Consider the following 23,045-nt stretch of genomic DNA (forward strand, 5'->3'; position numbering starts at 1 on the left):
AAGCAGTACTTGAAGCTAGATGGACCAATTCACAGCACTGTGCACCCACCACTACACCCTGAGAGATGCACTATTGTCATTAAGAGGTGAAATTTCAGATATCTCCAGCAACTTCTGGAACATTACCCTTAGTTAAGTCTCGCCTCTTAAGATAAATAGTAGCAATACCACAATACTATTGAATATACCACATATGGCAAGTCACAGTAGATAAGGATACCAACACACCCTCTTTAGCAACACAAATCAAAGGATAAGATCTCAATATATCAAACAAAATCAAACATAAATGTGGGTTGATAAGCTACATCATAAATTACCAAGCAAATAAAATTAAGTAGCATTAATGAATACATCACTTTTAAATGGTCTCATCAACATCTTTTAGGGTAGAAGTAGGCACACTTGAACGAAGACCCTATAGTTATTTCTTCAATTGGCACATCTTTTTAAGCCACCCAAGTCTTCCTTGAGTAGTAGTATGAGTCAGAAACATTTCCCTATATTCTGGTGTAATAAATAATTGGGTAGCAATAAAATGTTCATCACTGCCCTCCACAGCTCCAGCTTCAATAACTAACTCCATAATCTCGGAAATACTGCATCCGACTTGATTAATCCTCAATAATGCCGAAGAATTGCTTGGGCTCACATTATCACCAAAGTCAACTGGATGATTGAATTCTTCATGCATGTAATTTTTCTCAGGCTTCGTTGAATTTGGTTCTTGATTAGAAGATTTTCTTAACATTGCCTCTTCAGATTTCTTAAGAACATCCTTATCATTTGTGCCAATAATGCTTGCATCACGGGAATCTTGCTTGCTTCCAATAGTAGTATTGATTGCCAAATTAGCTTCAGGCGCTGTTGAACTTGAATCCAGCATATCCTCAAACATTATATTTGGCACATGGACATTCTCTAGTGGTGTAAAGCGACACTTCTCGCAATCCATCATGGCCTGAAAAACAATTGTAAGGATAGCATGGCTCAGTAAATCTATAGATGAAAACGAATTTATGCCTTCATATTTTTCCACTGCAGATATTGTTTTTAGATCCATCCCATGCTCACTATTACTGTCTTCAATGCGGAAGTATTTCTTCAAAACTCCCACCTGATTTTTTGAATTGCTCACGATTTTTTTATTGGATTTGGCACATAAGTTGTATACATTCGAATGGTTGGTAGGTCGATTTCCAGCTGAAACCTCATCGTCACAAATATCATAAAAAACTTTATTGGTAAAAGGAATCCAGTCTAGTTTTCCTTGCTTGTTGTCATCCATATAAAGTTACAGAATTTTATTGAGCAATGAATTGTACTTAAGGTTTTTACATACATTTCGGATAAAATATTGGGATGACATGGAGCTCATACACTACGGTTAATTTCGACAGCTGATTTGAACCCAATTTGGAGTTTTTCTTTTAGAAAAAAATCAATTTGTGTGCATATACACACCCAAAATAATATAAAGAACCAGGTTTCATGGAAAAATACCTCAGAAATCAAGCTCACATATGTTCCATTCCAGACGGTTCGGGACTTGCCGAAAACTATGTACTTGTTGGCACATATGTGAGCGTAACATGCTAATGCTGAGTAACTTGGCAACATGGAAGAGTTAATTTGAGCTGCTTTTAAAAAATTAAAATAATCATCACTACGTGAAAAACAGACAAAGGAGATACGAAATTAGTGACGGATTGTCACATGATCCATTACTGATGATAATAATAACAGGTTATAGTTGTGACCCATCACTAATGATGACTCATCGGTGACGGGTCACAACGGGTCAAGTTGTGACCTGTCACTAATGATGACTCATCAGGTCAAGGTGGCTACACGCGTGAGGGGAGGTCCCAGGTTCGATTCCCACAAAACACAGATTATAAAAATAGTGTGGAAAATAGCTAGTGAACCGTGGCGAGTGGCGATGAGCTTGCGTTGGGATGGTTTAGATGAAAAAAAATATTTTTTTGGCTTTTTTCGTGTCAAAAAATATAAAAAATGTTCATCAGTTATTAGTGATGGGTTAAGATTACAACCCGTGCAAGTCATAAGTGACGGGTCATGGTTATGACCCGTCACTTATGATCTTTATTAGTAACTAATTATGGTTACGATCCATCATTAATGATCTCATAAGTAATGAGTCCTAACTCGCGTCTGGGATGACGGGTGCGAGACCCGTCAACCATGACGGTTATCACCCATGATTGAAGGTTTTTTCATGTAGTTCACATGTCTCATAAATTTGATACAACAAATTATTTTATGCTGACACATCAGATTTTATTTATTCATACATGTCCATTTATTCTAGTTATGAGTTATTTTTTGTATCATGCGGTGCTACATGATAGATTTTTGTCTATCGTTTGTAGGTGTTCTGAAGGAAATACAGGCCAGCGGCAACAAGATGACCAAAGAGTAACACAGTTCAGGCACAGCTGAGCTTGTGAGGTCGTGCAGATGCGCAAATGCCAAGGGTATTGCGAGAACCCTAAGGTAATGAAGACAAGGAACTGGAGTTGGTGTACGTGACTGATGTCATGAGAGATCTGAGCCTGTCATTTTTTCATACAGCATGTAATCTTGCCCCAATGGCTTTCAATTTTCTGGTATTCCCAAATGAAGGGTCCTAAAAACTGCATATGTACCTGAACAATGTGATATGTGACCATTTTTTTGCTTCAGCAGCTAGCCAATAAGGCAAAAGTTTTGAAGTATTCAAAGCTATTGGAGTGTTGATATGTGAGAATTCATCTTATATGATCCGGTTATGATCCATCTCATGAGTCGATCCTATTTTATTTTTTTTTGTCTCAACCACGTTTTTATCGATCTTGGAGTAAAACTAATAAAGCTCCACAATGTGAAAAGGGGACATAGGTGACGGGTGATAACACTCATGAGTGACAGGTCCCGCACCAATCACTCTAAACGCATCACTGATAAGTCGTCATGAGTGACGGGTATATACCTGTCACCAATGAATATCATAGGTGATGGGTCTTCTCTTTGATCCGTCATCTATAACTGAACATAAGTGACGGGGCGTAACAATGACTCATCATTTATGACTGATGAATATGTTTCGTGTTTTTAGACATGAAAAAAGTCAAAAAAAATTCACTTGAGAGCCACCCTAATACAAGGCCCATCGCATATGCACAATACACATCATTCTCAAGCATATTTTGGTCTGTGCATTTCGCGGGACTCAAACCCGTGCCCAGAGCCTCACGTGCGCCTCCCTTACCACCTCAACTATCGCGTGCTTGTGATAGAAACCGGATATATTATCCTTTTAACCTTCATTACCAAAAGTTATAGGTGACGGGTCATAACTGTGACCCGTCACTTATGATAAGTCATAAGTGACAGGTCACAACTATGATATGTCATTTTTATCATAAGTGACAGGTTATATTATGACCTGTCACTCATTTTGTGTCTTATTTGTCTGTTTTTTACGTAGTTCTCTCAACTTTTATATGATTTATCAAGAGTTTTTTCATGGTCCTTGAGAAGTAGTACCAAAAATATAACTTGGGAGATACTAAAATTTGGTACCTTAGCTACCATTTTTTGGTACATCCCTCTTATAATTAGTGATACCTCTTGGTACGTCTGCATGGATGGTAAAAAAAGCTCAAATGTCAAGGGACATGGAGCTATGAACCAATAATTGTGTCAGTACTCTCTTCTTGTCATGTTGATTTTTGTATGCTAAAAAGGATTGCAGATTTTCACGAATAGGTGGCAGACCTTCCTGGCCAAGCACAAAACGTTGTCTAGCTGAACCAACTGCCATAACAAGAGTTCTAAGCCCTGCTAACTTGGTTTTTCGAGTGCTTTGCTTCTGCTATTTTTTGAATTTGAAATTTGAAAGTGCCTATTCATTACCAAACCCCCCCCCCTCCCCCACTAGTCTGCACCAATCCAACAAATATATGATGACAAAACTCTACAGAACAAGGAAGCTCAGTCAAGGTTCTGATAGCACAAATATTGACGCTTTTGTCGTAAGGGTACCTGAGCTTTAGATTCAAGCTGGAAGCACAATTGACCATGCTTGTAAAGTTGTTCTTGCTTCCCGCTTGAATCATTGGATTCTTCCGCTTCAGGGATGTTGTTCCAAGATTTCTCTTCACTAACAGCCACAGGAGTTTGTGCAGAACGTAAACGCCATTCACGGCTGTCTGCTATATCATAGCGTTTGTATGACTGAGTTTGTGGAGAACGTGAACACCATTCACGGCTGTCTGCTGGATCATAGCGATTATATGACTGAGTTTGTACCTGACCAACATGAAAAACAGCTATAGTAAAGAAAAGAAAAACTGCAATGGTCAAACTGTGACAGATAACACCTGGTAACACAAATGAAAATTAGATCAGTAGAAACGAAATGAAATAAGGCGGCCTCTTAAAAAAAGGAAGAGTTCTCACATTCCAGTCATTGTGAGCCCGACTATGATCTTCATCAAGAAGTTCTACATCAATGTCTTTCTTGAGTTCCAAGATGTCTTTAGGTACATCAACAATTTGTGAAGCCTTATAATTGAAACATGTAAATGTGAAAAGATGTTACATTCAGGAAGAGAATTAAAATGTTCATACAATGAATTAAACAAATGTTTGGATATAAATACAAAATAGTAACAGTTATTGATAGATAAAAATACATTGTGCTGCACCTCTCAGGGAACCATACATATCCGCAACCAAAAAGGAGCGTCATGTTCTCCTCTATAGGGAATCATATATCATCCCAATGAAGACCAATTTGTTATGCAAGGGAAGATTACACTAAAATAAAGCATGTTTTACATAATTCAGATAGCACAAAGGAGTCAACACATAAAACAAAAGAACGAGTTGCTCAAATACAAAATCATTTCTCTTTCCTCACATTTGACAAAGACAAATATTAAAAATGCTATCACCCATGAAACTATTATGTAGGCTAGATATATTGCTTCCACTTTCATATCTTTAATTCTTATTACACATATTGTTCAATTACCCATATACTTGTTTTGTTGTCCCTCCAATTCGAGGTAAGATAGGAATATGAGAAAAGAAGAAAAAGTTTACTAATAAATATGACCGCTACATCAATTCATTTCATAAATCCAACAACTAAAATGATATGAATTCTATCACTGCTACAGAACTGGGCTTATATGCCGGTCCATCACTGCCGGTTCCTCATGGGCCGACAGTGATGAAGCATCACTGCCGACTGATAAGCCACGCGGGAAGAATTAGTTATTGTGGCTTATTTACCGGCAGTGATAAGGGTCATCATTACCGGCTGATGGATTGAGCCAGCAACGATGCACCCACACCTTATCACTGCCGACTTAATCTATTGACTGGCAGTGATATGTCTACATCACTGCTGGCACATTATATGATCCGGCAGCGATATCCTCTTCTTCCCCACCTTATAAATAGTACAAACCTAGGTCCTATGGAAGACACCAACGAACCTCCCTATGTAATGTGATTATAATGAAGGGCGAATCGTTAAGACAAAGTAGCTAAATTGTATTAATTACTATGTATGAGTTTATTTTAGATGCAATTATACCTCACTTTTGTTATGGAAGCTTAAATTTCTCTGTGCACGCGCGAAACTAAAACAAGTTTTTGCACCCCGTGGTACCAATAGTGAAAGGAGTTTCACTGCTGGTGGACTTATTAAGTCGGCAATGAAAGTAGTTTTACTGTCGGTCGTCCTATTGAGCCGGCAGTGAAGGTACTCTATCAAATTTAAATAAATATGCATTAGAATTTTAGGTCAACAGAATGTTAATAAATATAGATAGTATAAACTCAATCGAAAACTCTTGAGAAGCCCAGCGGTTTGTTCATTCTTACTCGGTGCAGGTCATGGGTTCGATTCTCTGGGCACGCGCGTGAAACTAAAACAAATTTTTTTGCACCCTGTGATACCAACAGTGAAAGAGGTTTCACTGCCGGTATACATATTGGACTGGTAGTGAAACTACTTTCACTGCCAATGGACTTATTGGGCTGGTAGTGAAAGTAGTTTCACTGCAGGTCGTCCTATTGAGCTGGCAATGAAGGTACTCTTTCACTGTCGGTGCTCATATTGAGCCGGCAGTGAAAGCACTCCCCGATAAAATGGCTCGACAGCTGCGCCCTCTGACACTTAGAAAAAAATTCCCAGCCTGTGCCCTCCGCGCCGAGACGTCTCCCGTCGCCTCCTCCCTGCCGCATCCTCCCCAATGCTGTCGTCCCGGAGGCCGCCATCTACGGACGCCGCCATCTACGGACGCCGACGTCCCCTATCCCGCTCATGCCGCCGTCGACTACGCCTGCCCGCCTCACTGACCGATAGAGCAAAGGTAAACTTTATCATCACCTCCCTCCCTACTCTGTTAATCTGGACAGCAGTTTACATGTGTTTTATGCTCTGTGATGAAAGAATGCACTGAGACTAAGTTTGATTTCTGAGTACACTAGCATAGACCTGGATGTTACTTGTTGTATGTTCGGTTATGTACCTATACACTAAAAAATCAATGTTGTTTGGCTATCTAGTGCAATACATGTTAAATTGATCCCTAGATGTGTGCTACTATGAATTCAAAGTCTGTCTAATATACATGATACTTGGTAAATTATTATGTTAGATTCTCTGAGCAGTCATTTTACAAACTGATATTCAGTTCTCCTACCTCAGCACTTTCTTATTTGTTCTGTTCATAGTTTGTGCACTTTGTTGGCATAGTAGCCATGTCCATGATGATATCTTAAATTTTGAAGAACTAGATTAGGTTCTATTTGCTAGCTGAAATCTCGGAAACATTGCCCTGACTATGATGTATTCACTGAAATCTCAGCAATTGGAGCTTGAATTTTTTTGTTAAGCTCAAATGTTATTTACCAGAGGTGTAGGTCTGTACATTGATATGATAGGACAGTGGAGGACCTTGGGGCAAATTATTGAAGTCCTAATAAGGCCATGCTCTCTACGGAGATCAAAGCAAATATTTCTTTTGAAATACAATAAAATAGTGGTGATGATGATATGGCTCAAGGTCGTATTTCTTTATTACTTCTAAGACTTTAGTACTGATTACCTGTTCGGAGAGAAAGCTAGCATTCTTCTCAAGTACTGAAGTCCTAATAAGGCCATTTGCTTAAGCCACTGTGCTGTAATGTAACATGAACACTATCTTTTCTTCACAGTAATATTTTTTGGTGTTAGTATGGTTTGTATAGTTTATTATTTTTGCATATTCTCTGAAATTTAGGACTACTATGACATGGTATGTTGTTCAGCCCTGGCATAGTTCAACTCTTGTTATGTCTTGTATTAAAAAATTGCACTGTTTTCATATTTGTTTTACTTTTTTTGCAAATGATGAAATTGGAGAACTATTTACCATACATATGACCGCAAATCTCGACTGGGATGGTTATTACACATGCACCTTGCACATCTTTTCACTATCGCAGTAGAGCTTGTAGTCATATATAATTATCTCCATAATCTGATATGGATCAATCAAATAATAGACTCTTTGCTGGATGGTGGTTGCATCTGATGCTGGTGACTAATTTTTGTTTTCATTTGTTGCTTTTCTTCTTACACACCCTAATGTATAGATACTGATGCTATGCTTATTTTAGTATTGATCAATGTACTGTCATGATGAGTTTGTATGAAAAGCACTACCCAGTATATCATTTATGCCTATTATCTTAAATTTAGGACTGCTGTGACATGGTATGTTGTCCATCGTGACCGGCAAAGTGGAGTGTTCTCCAGTTGGGAGGAATGCTATACACAAGTTCATGGATTGAAAGGAGCATGTTACAAAGGATACAAGTCCAAAAATGAAGCTGTTGCGGCATACGACAGTCAAATCATCTAAGCCGAGCTAAAATTAGCTAACTTCAAAAATAAGAAACAGTGTGATGTCATGTGTAAATATGTTATAATCCTAGTTCTCGTTGTAATCATCATTATTTTGCTATGTAAGATGATGTGACTTGTAAGACAAATATGTCAATTGTTAGTACCTTTATGCCTATTTTGCATATGTGTCGACTGACTTTTCGGGGGTGATCTGTGAGAACTATTATGTATATATGTGTGACATGAATTACTATATATTAATGAATGTGTCTTTATTATTGATTAACATTACTTATGTCTTATTGGATGCATGTATTGAGTGGGAGAGAGACGGAGAGACCGAGGAGAAATAGGGAGGACAGCGCCAAAGTAGAAGGGGGAGGCACAACACTACCGACTGAAGCTTTCAGCCTGCAGTGATGCCTTGAGAATCACTGCCAACTGCAACCACCAGCCAACAGTGATACCCAGGGCATCGCTGTCGGCCGAATCCTTCGACCGGTAGTGATAACCCCTTTCACTATTGGTCCACGGAGCCAGCAGTGATAGTCCTCGACTATCACTGCCCTTTACCCACTTCTGGCTCCAAAACTGGCAGTGAAGAGGGTTTTAGAGCCGGCAGTGAAGTGGGTTTCTGTAGTAGTGTATTGAGCCACATTGTTGTTTTAGAATAAATTTGTACACTGCCATCGCAAATCATGCGCAACTTGAAAATTACCATCATAAAGTGTTCAAGTGAACAAATACCTTCGCGAAAAGGAACATTTCTTAGTGTCAACGATTGATGACCACCGATCTTACAAATTTATAAAAGATATGGGGAATGCTTCGAGTATATGAATCAAGGGAACAAATAGAGAGCCATATGTCCTGTTTGTCTTGTATTGATATTTGAGACTGTTACAAGGGGGTGCATGGTTAGCTTAGGTGGATGTGACCTAGTCGAGCGGCTTCCTTATGTGTAATGGCTTCAATCTCAGTTTCCTCTCATATTGACATGTTCTCTGCAGGGTCCCTAGGCTCCGTATATATATATATATATATAGGGGAGTATCGTATGTCCTTTGGAGTGTTTCTTCCTATTCTGGGTGATAAACTTCCCTATTTATACGATATCCTGGGTGCCTATGGGTTGTTTCTATTAATCTAGGGATCCCTTTCCCAGAGATAGAGATTTTCCCCGAGAATGATAGGAAACTCTGGGGTATCCGGATATGGTAGTTACATACTAGTCATCGTCAAGCCCCCCACCAGTACATGAAATGAAGCTTCGATGGGTAAAATACTTGGTGAGCAAAGATAAGCATTTTGTTTGACTGTATCATCTAGTAAGACTCGGGTTCCTGATTAGGATGGCACATCCAACCGGATTCTCGGGGTCCTCAGATCATCTATTTGGGGTTCCGAATGCCTCTAAGTTCACAAGTAAGTCCTCGAGAAGTATTCCATCTGAGTAGGATTTCTGAGCTGCCTAAAAAAATATCATCTCATTCTTGTGAAAGGACGGGGAAGATAGGATTTATTATTAGCAAGCACGATCTCAGCCTGGCAAGAGTCCGATATTACAGAGGAGGCCTTGGTAGAGGCAGAGCATGATGAGATAATCCCCTCTCAGGCTCTAATTGCTTGTGCACAGGGGGCGGGGCAGATGATCCCAAGTCCAAATACCACCTGGACTGTAGTTTTCCTCGATTTCTTTCACTACGGTTGCTATCCTCCTTCCAGCTCTATCCTTGAGGTGCTTGTTTTTGTATGGCCTTGAACTCATCCACCTTTACCCCAACTCCATTGTCATGCTTAGGGTTTTCGCACATCTATGCAAGGCCTTCTTGGGCATGCACCTATCCCTCGATCCATTTATTTATTTCTACCTCTTGAAGGGGTTCTTGGGCAAGGTCATCGGTAGCACTGGATTTCGCCTCTGGGAGGTAAAGATGGAGGAGTATACTAATTTCACCACCAAGAGTTCCTGGTCAGAGTGGCACAAGAACTAGTTCTACTGCCAACCTGACCCACTAGGACTTCCTTGCTAGGTCCTAGCTCCATTGAAGAGGGATGTATGATCAGAGGAGCCGATGGAGACCGCCATTTACTGAACCCACATTGACAAGATTTGGTATCTGAAGAAGAAGGGTTGATGGCATACGACATCACCAGGAATTTCATCAAGCGCCACATGAGCCCTCTGAAGTTGAGGATCTCTGTTGCTTCATAGTTCACGGCTGAGATGGACCCAGCCCGAGAAGGTGACATAGGTACCGATTCGATACTGAGTAGCTATTCAGGAAGTTGTAGGCTTACATCTTACGAGCCATATTTGTTTGTTGTTTTTCACAGAGCTTCTACCGAACATGGTGGACCAAAGGACCAGGTTGCTATTCAACTTAGCCCCTAAGTCTAGATGCTCGAATGTCCTAGTCCCCATCATAGAAATGAAGGTCAATGCCCAAGAGAGGATCTTGTCAGTAAGTCTCTGAACCTTCTTGTTTTTTTACTCCATCTTCTTTTTGACTAGTCGTAAACCATAGTGGTGGCCATCGTAAACCATGAAGCTCCCCAAGCATGTGCAGCCCGACACGGAAGTCGAGAATGTGGGTGTTCGAGATGTGGACCCAGACGAGGTCCTGATCATGGGGACCAGATGCCCAAGTGGAAGTGGTGGTGGTGGTGCCACATCGTAGGCCTCGTCCTATGTTAGTGGCAAGGCACTGGGTGACAACGACTTCTTCACAGGTGTTGAATCATCGGTTGGTGGCTCTACGCTACTGTTTCCACTCGCTTTTGACCTACAAAGAAGAAACCCACACCACAACCCAAGAGAACTCAACATCCTAAGATGAGGACACTTGTGAGAGAGCCTAGAGTGACTGGCAGTCAAGTTCTCGAGAGACGCTTCCACTACACCTACTACTAGAGAGGGGGTCATCTTGTTGGGTTTTGCTTTTGCCATAGGAGAGATGAGAGGCGTGAGTGGGAGTGGAGCACCAGGGATATATATCGCCCCTCTGTTGGTGTACATGAGCCCTTTCCTAGCTTCTACCATGAGTTTTAGACAATTTTCAGTCTCTTCCTAGAGGTTTTGCCCGGCATGGAGTTTACCATGATTCATATGGTTTTCTCCACATGTAAGAGGCTTTGAATTCTAGCGTTTTGGTGGACCATGATTTCCTCTTCATGGTTCTCGCCCCAGTGTGCTAATGTTAATTTAAATGCACCTACTTTTATTGCTTTAGGACGGATGACCCAATACTGTATTCCCAAGAAGTTTATGACTAACCCTAATACGAAGCCATCCACCTACTATTCTTCTCGCATGTGAGGCAGGCAGAGGCCTAGAGAACAAGTGGCTCATTGACTCCGGTTGTTCATGCCATATGACTAGAGATTCATCATGGTTCTCCAGCCTCACTCCTATGAAGTGACATGAGTACATCACATTTGGAGATGATTGGAAAGGAAGGGTGAAAGCTAAAGATATGGTAAGAGTGAATGAGTATTTCACTCTCAAGGATGTGGCTTTGGTGGAACATCTGGGAGACAACCTTCTCTCTGTATCTCAATTGTTGGATGAGGACTTGGAAGTGCATTTCAAACGCAATACCTCTCGAGTTCTTGATTCTTTTGGCACTTTGACTTGTTGGATTTCCAGAGTTGCGAGTTTTTAGAGCTGATTTTTTTAGTCTCTTGGTTCTTCTCATTGTTTAATTGCTCAACCTTCTTCTGAGTTTTGGATGTTGCATAGGAGACTAGGGCATATGAGCTTTGATTTGCTTACTCGTTTGAGTGCCCTAGGCTTGATCCGAGGATTGCCCAAGCTCAAGTTTGAGTAGAACCTTGTTTGTGCTCCTTGTCAGTATGGCAAGATGGTTGCTGCTGCTCACCCACCAGTCAATCTAGTGATTACTGAACGATCAGGAAAACTCCTCCATATGGACACTGTTGGTCCTTCCTGGGTTCGTTTGGCCGGTGGAAAGTGCTATGTTCTTGTCATTTTTTATGACTTCTCTCGCTACTCTTATGTATTCTTTCTTCTGAGAAGGGATGAAGTGTTCCCACACTTTCGGAGCTTGGCTTTGAGACTGTTCAAAGAATTCTTGGTTCATTGAAAGCAATTCATAGCGATAATGGCACCGAGTTCAAGAACTATCTCTTTGATGCTTTTTGTCTTGAGCATGGCATTGAGCATTAATTTTATACCCCGTGTGTTTCTCAATAGAATGGCATGGTTGAGAGGAAGAATCGCACTTTGGTGGAGATAGCTAGGATGATGCTCGATGAGGATAGGACTCCTAGAAAGTTTTGGGCTGATGCCATTAGCACAGTGTGCTACATCTCAAATCAGAGTTTGTTGCATTCGATCTTGAATTTGACATCTTATGAGTTGTGTTTTGGGAGGAAGCCGAAGGTTTCTCATTTGAAAGTTTTTGGTTGTCGCTGCGTCATCCTAAAGCATGACAATCTTAACAAGTTCAAGTCTTGTTGTTCCGATGGTATTTTCTTGAGGTATTCACTTCATGGTCATTCTTACAGTGTTCTTAATCTTGATAGTAACACTATTATGGAATCCTGTGATGTGACCTCTGATGAGTCAACCACTTGTGCTAGCCCTGTTCTTGAGTGTGCAGGTGATCATGAGATGAGCGAAAGCATCTTTGTAGATGGTGACCTTCCAGCTCTTGGGGATAACCAGGATGATCCACTACTTTCTACTACCACACTTGCACCCGAGCTGATTCCTGTCTCTTCTATACTGGCAGAGGGTTCTGCAGCCTCTACTTTCACTTTAACTACTTTCGAGCCTGCACCGGCAATATTTGAGGGGGAGATCATCTCATAGCGCGAAACTCTTCAACACATTCAGTTCCTATAGCCTCCATAGATGATGATTGACGACATCAATGAAAGGGTAACGCGGTCTAAATATGTTTCTCATGCTCACTTTACTGATTCTGCATTCGTTGCTTCCTTTGAGTCCCATGATGCTGGACATGCTTTATCTGATTCAAATTGGGTCAATGCTATGAATGAGGAATTAGAAAGCTTTGAGAGAAAACAAGTTTGGGTCCTTGTAGAGACACCATATAATGTTCACACCATAGGCACAAAATGGGTTTTCAAAACCAAACAGGGTCTATAGTGAGAAATAAGGCTAGACTTGTGCCTCAAGGTTTCACTCAAATCGAGGGGATATACTTTAGAGAAACCTTTATAGCGGTAGCTAGGCTAGAAGCCATTAGGATCCTCCTTACATTTGCAGCATCCAATTGGTTCAAATTGTATCAAATTGATGTCAAAAGTGCCTTCCTAAATAGTTTCATTGAAGAAGATGTTTATATCAAGCAACCCCCGATTTTGAGCAACCCAAATACCCAAAAAGAGTGTACAAGCTTCAAAAAAGCTTTGTATGGGCTTAAGCAAGTACCTAGGACTTGGTATGATAGACTTAAGTCTTTCTTACTAGATCATGGGTATGAGATGGGATCAGTAGATAAAACTTTGTTCACTCTTAGGCATGGCGTTGATTTCCTATTTGTTTAGATTTACGTGGATGATATCATTTTTGGTGGTTCTTCTTATATACTTGTAGCCAAGTTTATAGAAACTATGAGTAGGAAATTCGAGATGTGGATGATGGGCGAGCTTAACTTCTTCCTTGGGCTGCATGTCAAGCAATGCAAGCAAGGTATATTTGTCCACTAGACGAAGTACACCAAGGGCTTCCTGAAGAAGTTTAACATGAGTGATGCGAAGCCCTTGGCGACACCGATGGCTACCACGATCATGCTTGATCCGGACGAAGATGGAGAGGAGGTGGACCAGCTAGAGTACAATAGCATGATTAGCTCCCTTCTGTACCTGACGACGACAAGACTCAACATCCACTTTGCTGTTTGCTTGTGTGCCCACTTCCAAGCTTCACCAAGGTCGTCTTACCGCCAAGCGGTGAAGCGCATACTTAGATACCTCAAGCACACTCTTGTGTATGGTCTTTGGTTTTCTGCATTTTCTTCTCTCTCTTTGAGGTTTTTCGGATGCAGATTTTACTGGTTGTAGAATTGATAGGAAAAGTACCTTCGGTACCTGTCATTTCTTAGGTACTTCTCTTATGTGTTGGTCTTCTCACAAGCAGTCTAGCGTTGCGCAGTCTACTGCTGAAGCAAAATATGTAGCTACTGCTAGTTGTTGCTCACAAATTTTATAGATGATTGCTACATTGAGGGACTATGGGTTAGATTTCAAGAGTGTGCCACTTCTGTGTGACAACACCAGTGCCATAAGCCTCGCCAATAACCCCGTTCAACACTCCAGAACCAAACACATAGATGTGAGATTTCACTTCTTGAGAGAGATCACAATGAGAAGGGAGACATTGAGTTGAGCTACATAGATACCCAACACCAGCTAGCTGACATTTTCACTAAGCCTCTTGATGCAACCAGATTAGCCTATTTAAGGGGAGAGCCTGGGGTGTGACAGAGTTACCATTGTATATACTATATCTTACTTTTGCTGCATTAGCATCGTATAGCATTTTGTAAGATAATAATAGTAGTTGAGCTTCACTTGTATGTTCATTGTATTTTCTTGTACTAGTTTTGAATTTGTGCTAAGTGGAGTGGATGTATAACAATTTGTGCAAGCTTAGACTCTTTTTGAGACATGGCATAAAATCTGTTGAGCAAGCTTGAATTTTCTAAGAACAAAAGTTGATATATGAATCTAATCACATGTCACCTTAAGTATTTACTTTAGCTTGATCAGTGCTTAAATTAGGGCTAGTTCTGTAAATAGCTTGTGCTAGGGCGCTTTGTTCAGTTCAGCAAATTGGGGTCTTTGACTTTTGTCTGTTTAAATGTTTAGCCCATAATTAACCCTTAGGAGAGCATGTGCTCTTTTGTGTCGCAAAGGTATAATTTGTTTTGGCTTTATGAAAAATTGCATATCTTAAATCCTATGCTGAGTTAATAAAATGAATGATCAAGTTTTGAGCTAAAATTGAATCCAATATGGTGGCTTCAAGCTTCATGTTGTTTGCCAAAGAAGTGAACCCATGGTTGCTTAAGTTTACTTAAGGTTAGTTAAATGATCAAATTATAAAGCCAACTTGTGCCTTCTGATGTACTAAGAATGTTCTTCTTCATTTTGTCAAACTAAGGCTTGGATTGATATGTGAGTGTTTGCATAACCTATCAGGTTGAACTTTGTTGCTTAGTTTGAACTTGACATAGCACTAGTTTCTTTAATCTAACTTGTGCCTTCTAATGTACTAAGAATGATAAAGCTAACTTGTGTCTTCTGTATTAAGAATGTTCTTCTTCATTTTGTCAAACTAAGGCTTGGATTGATATGTGGGTGTTCGCATAACCCATCAAGTTGAACTTTGTTACTTAGTTTGAACTTGACATAGCACTAGTTTCTCTAATCTTTACACTGATAATGAAACTGTGGATGCTCTTGTGGTGACATCTTTTGGAGCAACATGATCAAAACGTGCTTCATTCCCAGTGCTTATGACATGGAATTACCTTGAGCCTTTGTGCGCCCTTGAGTTATATTGCTTACTCCTCATAGTGCTTTGACATCTCTAGTCCTTAGAAATGCTTTGTGATCTATATAAAAAGTTTCGTAGGCTTGCATTTTATATCAAAGGAGGAGGAATTTTGTCCTTGATGTTTGCAATGCCAAAGGGGGAGAAAATATGTATTAATCTATAAAGAAGAATCTTGCAGAATGAAAGGGGGAGAAAATTCATAATGAAAATTGTACATTCATCAAGGGAGAGTATGGAGCATATGCATCTGAGATTTTAAGGTTTTTTCGCTTGCCTCTCTTCTTTTTTTGAGCTTTTTCAATCCTTCTTATGCCAAGTGACATGGTTTGCTCTTTCTCGAGTTTTTTGGTCCCTTGGATGAATTTCTTGTGCCTTCTTCAAACCATTCTTTGTTTTATGTAATGTTCTCCATGCACTCATCAAGGGAGAGATTGTGAAACCAAGTAGATATGTGCCTTAGTTCATGTGTGATGAGTGATTGACAATGAGGTTGATTTGGTATGATGTTTTCTTTGGTTTGTTTTTGTTTGAAACTAACCAACTTTGTAGTTGGACTTGTCTATTTCAGAGTCCATGAAAAATGTGCTCACCAGACAATTTGGTGTGAGGAAAGTTATTCTGACCTCATAGTCCGATGCTCTATGGAAGGACACACCAGAGCATTCATGCCTAGCGGCAACATTTAAATGTTGCACCAGATATTTCGGTGATAAAGGAATATACACACCGGACTAATTTTTCCAGAGAAGGACGTAAATTGGGTTCCTATGGAGATGTACTCACCGGACAGTTTGGTGAGAGTAGAGTGAACACCAGAGGATACACCAGACCATTTAATAGAGATGTTGCAAGATCATGGTCTGGTGAAGATGTACTTATCGGAAGGTTCGGTGATGGGCATGACTGAACACCGGTGTATTGCTGGAGCATTTTTCAGAGGGACTCCAAAGCCAAAGGGAGAGTACAGACCGAATGATCCGGTGCTTGTAATTGCGTGAGTGTAGACCATCCAGTGTTCACATTTTTGTTGCGACTTGCTATTTCTGCAGGGATTTCAATGTGGACTAACTTCAGGTGGTGTTTGCATGTTGTTAGAGATACATGCTTGCGTAAATAATGTGTAGGTGATGGATGCAACTTGATGACCGACGGTGGAAAGATCGGAGCCAAGCGGTGCTTCATACCAAACGATCGAGGAGGCCAATCGGAGTTAAGGTTGATCCTAGCTGTGCATATGGAGATCAAGCATAACATGGAAGGAATGATGAAGGTAGAATATTGACAAAGTCAAGCAAATGGGATGCCGATGCAAGTGATAAGGCAGTCTAAGGGATCGGGAGTGGGAGAGGCCTACCAATGGTCAAGATCTCAAGACGGTGAACATCGACATCGGGATGCTTGCTTGAGGTCAAAGGAAGCATCTGTGAGTCACGCATTCAGAAGCGTGCGACGCAGTTTCATGATTTAGCCTCAAAACTATGGAAGTGTGAATGCATGTGGCATAATTGTGAAGCTGGCGTCGAGGTGAAGCTAAGTTGTGAAGGTGTTATAACCATTCAATAGACGGAGCAAAATATATACCAAAATATCCCTGTGGTAGGTAGGAGGCCATTGTAAGCGAGGGGTATTTTAGGAGCAAAGAAACTTAGCATCCAAGGAAACTCTTGAGACCTATAAATAGAGGGTACACAACGTTGTATAAGTCAACCCAAGTTGCTTTGTCATCTCCGGAAATCCGGTAAGTTACTTTTGGAACACCAATGGGCATATCAGATTAATATTATTAAATTTAAGTAAGAAAACTACACTTTAATATGGAAAGTAAGAATGGAAGAGAAAGAAAGAATCCATAGTTTATTATCTTTATTTTTTTCTTATTCTATAAGAATACTATAAATTCTATTAATACATATATTGAAATAATACATAGATTGTAAAATTTGTAGGGAGGGGGTGAGCCAGCCACAAATGCTTGAGAGTAGGATTTTAAAGGAGAGAATATGATACGTTTAGCCTCTCTAATATATTAGAGCTTTTTTTGAGAGGAAACTACTTTGTAATCTATGTAGAATAGGGTTGATCTCTTATTTAAATGAAGTACAAGTTTCTTTCCGTATTCGACTTCATCTCTTTCTAGTCTCTTTCTATTGGTTCTCTATTTTGTTGCAAGTTTTTTCTTTTGGATGCTATTTTCGTTTTGATTTTTTGGTTAAAACTTCTGCTCCTTGTGAAATCATTTTCCTTGTTGTTAGAGGCATAAAATTCGCATAATTATGTGTACAAGTGGGTATTGAATTTTCTTGCATCTATTCCATCAACTTGGGAGTTTTCTTCTCTACATAACTTATATTGATTCAAAGTTACAAGCTTTTATGCGTAAAAAACACATAAAATGTTCTTGAATGCAACATATAGATCATATATCATCCTTGGAGTCATGTTATCTCAAAATTTCCCTTTTTAAATAGTCTCTCCAGTGTTTTTGCTTTCGCTAAGGTTTTGAGGTGCGTTAAGTGATCAAATAGCAGAAAGCTATCGGTTTTAAAAAATATTATTAAGGCGCATATTCACTCACTTAGTTGCTAATCTCAGTCCTATAGAAAAACTTTAAAATAAAATCAGCACGATATGCTAAGCAAATGTCACTTACAGGAATTAATTTCATATGACGAAATAAGCCGCCAGATAAACAGTAAGTAAATAAGTAGCAAAGAACAAATACCTCGCGCAGCTGAAGAAGTTGGTTCCTAGTGTAACGGACTCGCTCAACAGGCGAGTCTCGAAGCTGCAGTGAATTACGTCAAAGTCAGCATAGCATAGAAGTACGGAAACCATAGTTATCATCTGTTGCTCACAGAAATAATTGGACAGCCCAGAAACCAAAATGCACTACCATGAAGGGAACAGGTTGCTCATGCAATTCTTCACGGTCAAGCAAAGAGTACAAGTTCTGCTGAGAGGATCCTTGAATAGCATCCCAATTCTCATGTTCTAGTTCAGGATCTGGGTGGTCAAACTTGCAGTTAGTGCCGAATTTGCAGATTCCAGTACGCATGTAGTATGAACACAGTCCTGTCCCCTGCTAGATAAAATGCATTAGGTTTAAACCAACAAAATTGTAATTCGTTAAAGAACTAATATGTTTACAATGCAAGGAAAAGACGAAGAAGGAAGCCCTATCGAACAATTATCATGTCAAATTTTTAGTGGACAAAAAAATAAACTAGATGAACCGGAAATACTTACTCGACGAAGTGGAAGCCCAAGAGAGTTCAGTTTCACTTTCTCAACTTCGTGGTGGTTGCAGTTGCATGCTCTCCCAGGAAAATGCTGAAAAACATTTCGTATTAAAAATCAGAATTCTCTAAACAACATAATGTATCGATTTGTAAAGGTAAGGAATGGTCATATTTTTTTTCTTGAAATATCTGATGCCTTCTGGGGAAGTGAGAAAAATAGTACAGAAAATATTTGGGCTTGCACGTTACCATCCATCATTCAGTTCAAAATAAATAATGGACAGAAGCTAAATCTACAAGATTTTTAATCTGCACCCTCACTGAATATATTGCAAACTTTGAACAAAGATTGGTATCTATCAAAGATTAATGAGTTGTTCCCGCAAAAAAAAAATAGATTAATGAGTTGTTCCATAAGTTCAGCAATATTAAAGGCACATACATATAGTGTACTCCTGTCCATTAATTAGTGAAAAACAGAAACAGAAGACTTCAAACACCAAGTTAAAACAAGAGTAAAACAAAGTCATCGTACTCATAGTTGCAAAAAAAGCAACAGGTTGTACGTATCATAAAGAATAATTACGTTCCTGCGAAGACAAACGTACTTACCATCACCGGCTTGCGGAGAGGATGGTTGAACCTGCAGTTCATCCCATGCTTGCAGCTCCCGAACTTGACGTAGTAGGAGCAGTCGGGCTCCCCGGGGCGCTGCGGGTACTCCGTCTCCTGCTCCGGCTTGTCGCTGGCAAGGGCGTGCCACTGCCGTTGCCATCCAAAGGGGTTCGGAGGGTGGTTGAATATGCAGCTCATCCCGTGCTTGCAGCTGCCGAACTTGACGTAGTGGGAGCAGTCGGGCTCCCCAGGGCGCCGTGGGTACTCCGGCTCCGGCTCCTGCTTCTCGTGGGCTTGCCGTAAAGCTACGGAGGGGTTCGGAGGGTGGTTGAATATGCAGTTCATCCCGTACTTGCAGCTGCCGAACTTGACGTAGTGGGAGCAGTCGGGCTCCCCGTGTCGCTGCGGGTACTCCGGCACCTGTTCCTGCTGGTCGCCGGCAGGGGCACGCCGTTCTGGTTCAGAAAGCTTCGGAGGGTGGTGGGATATGCAGTTCATCCCGTGCTTGCAGCTCCCGAATGTCACGTAGTGGTAGGAGCAGTGATGGAGCCTGGGTGATGTTGTCTGGGGCATTCGCATCCTCTGCGTTGCTTAGGGGAGGAGGAGACTGCGGCCAAGCAGAGAGGGAAATTATATTGTGAAATAATGCTGTAGAAAACACAGTGAAAAGCAGTCAGAAGGAGCATGGGTGCCTATAAGCGAAAGCAAATACGGAAAAGAAAACGTACGAACAATGTCTTTTGACAAAAGATGAACGTCCTTCTGTTCTCCTTTCGTTCCTTAAGGCAGAGGGCAAGCTTGCTTCTTTGCATTATAGGTACCGGCTGTGCTGCCTCTGGCTCGTTATAGTGCATCAAGAACATTCCCAGGGTGCAATGGTGGGTGCACAGTAGTGTCAACTCATCCGTCTAGCTTCATGTACTGCTTCTCTCATTCCTTAAAGCCCATGTCCTATTTTTTGGAAAAAGATTAGTGCATCTTGTCAAGATTCTAAATCCATCTTATGAATGCTTTAATCAAGGAAGCACTAAGGAAGCACACAATGACAAAAGAACACAGGGAACTTGAATGCCTTCACTTGTTGCATTTCCCTGGTATAAACCCACAGAGTACTCTTTTATTGCCTCCCTTGAGTGCCTCCCTGTTCTCCTTTCACCCACCTCGGAATTCTTTAAAGGATATGGAATTGACCCTTAGACAGTCCCTTAGCCCTTGGTTGATTGTTTTCCTTCTTACATATTACAACTATATCATTCACCGTCTCTTGATCATCCTCATTTCCGTTTGGATGGTGACGTTGAAATAAAGAACTCGCATCAGTCTTCTTCACATAATAGGGCTCAGATTCCAAAAGTTTCTCATCCATATTCGTAGTTTACTAAGGCACCAGCACATGTATACTTTTGGTCGAGATAAGTAGCCTACAAATATACACTTAATTACTTGAGGATCTAGCTTTCCCATAGAAGGTATGTGATCCCTGGTCAAATGTAGCAGGTAGGATAGGGTGAAGAATTGGGATAGTATTAGGGGAATAGAATTTGGGGATCGAAGCATAGAATTGGAGACAGGATGAGGAATTGTAATGATAGGAAGAAGATAACACTGCTCTGTTACCAATTCGATGCCTCTCTCACCAGTGAACACAACTATATAGCAAGCTATAGCGATTTTTTATATATTTTTTGTTTAATATTTTCAAGATCTGTTTAAAAAAATTGCATGTGTAGGCTACTGTTGCCTGTTCAACGGGCGAGAACAAGATCTCACCTGTTGAACGGGCAAGAACTTGTGGGCTTCGGCGCTCAATGCATTTAATAACCGGAGAGAGAAACATCTTGCCTGTTCAATGGGCGAGAACTTGGTCTTGCCTGCTAAATGGGCGAGACCTCCGTGGCTACGGCACCAGGTGAACCCACACAAAAGAACTCGCCCGTTGAATGGGCGAGATCTTTTGAGTATTTAATTCGTCCACGCTAGTCCTACTGACGTCAGCCGCTCATTTCACACCAATACAACCAAGAGGAGAGGAGAGGAGAGGAGAGGAGAGGAGGGGATGGGAGAGGGGGAAATTGTGCAGCGAAGCCCTGCCGGAGGAAAGAGATATATTTTTTCTCTGATTTTTTTACAAACCGGGTAGGATAGCCACTAGTTCTAGGTTTTGACAAAGGTTAGATGGTAGATCTAGATTTTTTTATAAATCTAGTAGGATAGCCACTAGATGAAGGTTAGAATGTAGATCTAGTTTTAGAATTAGGGTTAGATAAGTTTAGCAATTAGATCCTTTTTATATGCAATTTTTAGCAATTAGCTATATTTAGACATATGTTAGGTAATAGATGTATGATTTGGATATATTGTAGTAATAATTTGTTTGATATATGTATAATTTAGAGGTGTTGGATGTAGTGATTTGGGAATATTTTATTACAGTATTGATTACATGTTAGGCTATGTTTGTAATCAATTTTTTATTGTAGATGTAGTTTTACGTAATTATTTCTGTTCTGCAGCAACAATGTTACTGTTTTTGTCGATGGTTGCCAGGTATGTCGGATATGTAGCAGCTTAGAATTTTTTATGGGGATAGTTAAATATTATATTATCCAGAAGGGGTAGTTCTGTCCATATTTCACTCAATGGACAAGGGTATCTCGAGACCCATGCACAAAAATGTTGGACACTTATACGCCTAGTTGATGCAAGGTTTCAAAATAAACCCCGAGGTTCAAGAGATGACCATTAGCATTGTGAGCAATCGAGTGAGAGATAGTATGTACTGGGAGGTATACCCGCTCTGGGAAGATTCAGTATGGAAGAGGTGCCTGCAGGATGTTGTGCATAGAGATTGGCCTCCAATGTTGCATGTGCAATAGAAGAATAAGCATGCAGTGGGGTAGATGCAGGGTGGGGAATACGCAGAGGTGGAGGGTGATGAGGAAGAGTATGAGGATGATGTCAATCCGGATGGTGCACATTCATCAAAGTATCTGATTGAACCGACCGGTGAGGCACACGTGGGGGAACTTATCCCTCTTCTAATTGAACAGATGGAGCAGCATGATCTTCAGGCTAATGAATCCCCTGAGTATGACATCTCAGATGATGAGGACAATGCTCCCGTTCCCGCTGACTCGAACAATCCCAACTTCAATAATCTTATGGTGAATGAGGGGAATCAGGTAGCCTAGGAGTATACGCAGAATTAGGTGACCCAAGGTGTTAAGTATCCTACCAGTCAGGCCATGAAAATGGGAGACATCACTTTAACAATAGTTTTATATTCTGAAGTCAAGCAAAAAGGAATATTATGTCAAGTGCATGAAGGTGGGTTGCCCGTACGGGTGCACGATTTTAAGGAGAAGTGGGTTGACTATTGGGAGGTGTCGATTGTGGTTGACCACATTTACATGATGGACGAACTCGAGCCCAGCCACAGGAACATCACCTCAGCCTTTGTCGCCGACGTGATGTACGTCCAGATTATGAACAACCTGAACTATGAACCAGGGTCCATAATTAGGCAAATTGAGGAGGAGTATAAGTACACTATTAGCTACACAAGGCATGGAGGGCAAAGAGGAAGGCAATTGAGATGAGGTTCGGGACCTACAAAGCGTCATATGATAATCTGCCACATTTGCTATAGACCATTACTCGAAGGAACCCAAGGACATATTACGACATTGATAAGCACTCATTGTTGTTCAAACCTGGCAAGTACATC

General features: G+C 40.7%; 1 protein-coding gene across 1 annotated transcript; it reads right to left on the bottom strand.

Moving 5' to 3' along the window:
* Positions 1–249: 249 nt before the first annotated feature.
* On the bottom strand, positions 250–20,127 carry LOC133895825 (zinc finger CCCH domain-containing protein 43-like). The gene is made up of 8 exons (XM_062336344.1): positions 20,047–20,127; positions 19,316–19,966; positions 18,711–18,794; positions 18,358–18,543; positions 18,187–18,249; positions 4,465–4,569; positions 4,048–4,314; positions 250–961 (listed from the first exon to the last, which is right to left on the bottom strand). Exons 2-8 carry the CDS (start codon positions 19,895–19,897, stop codon positions 425–427), a joined length of 1,824 nt encoding a protein of 607 aa, XP_062192328.1. The 5' UTR covers positions 19,898–19,966; positions 20,047–20,127; the 3' UTR covers positions 250–424.
* Positions 20,128–23,045: the final 2,918 nt, after the last annotated feature.

The sequence above is a fragment of the Phragmites australis genome, chromosome 16 (genome assembly GCF_958298935.1).
Source record: "Phragmites australis chromosome 16, lpPhrAust1.1, whole genome shotgun sequence".
Classification (NCBI taxonomy): domain Eukaryota; kingdom Viridiplantae; phylum Streptophyta; class Magnoliopsida; order Poales; family Poaceae; genus Phragmites; species Phragmites australis.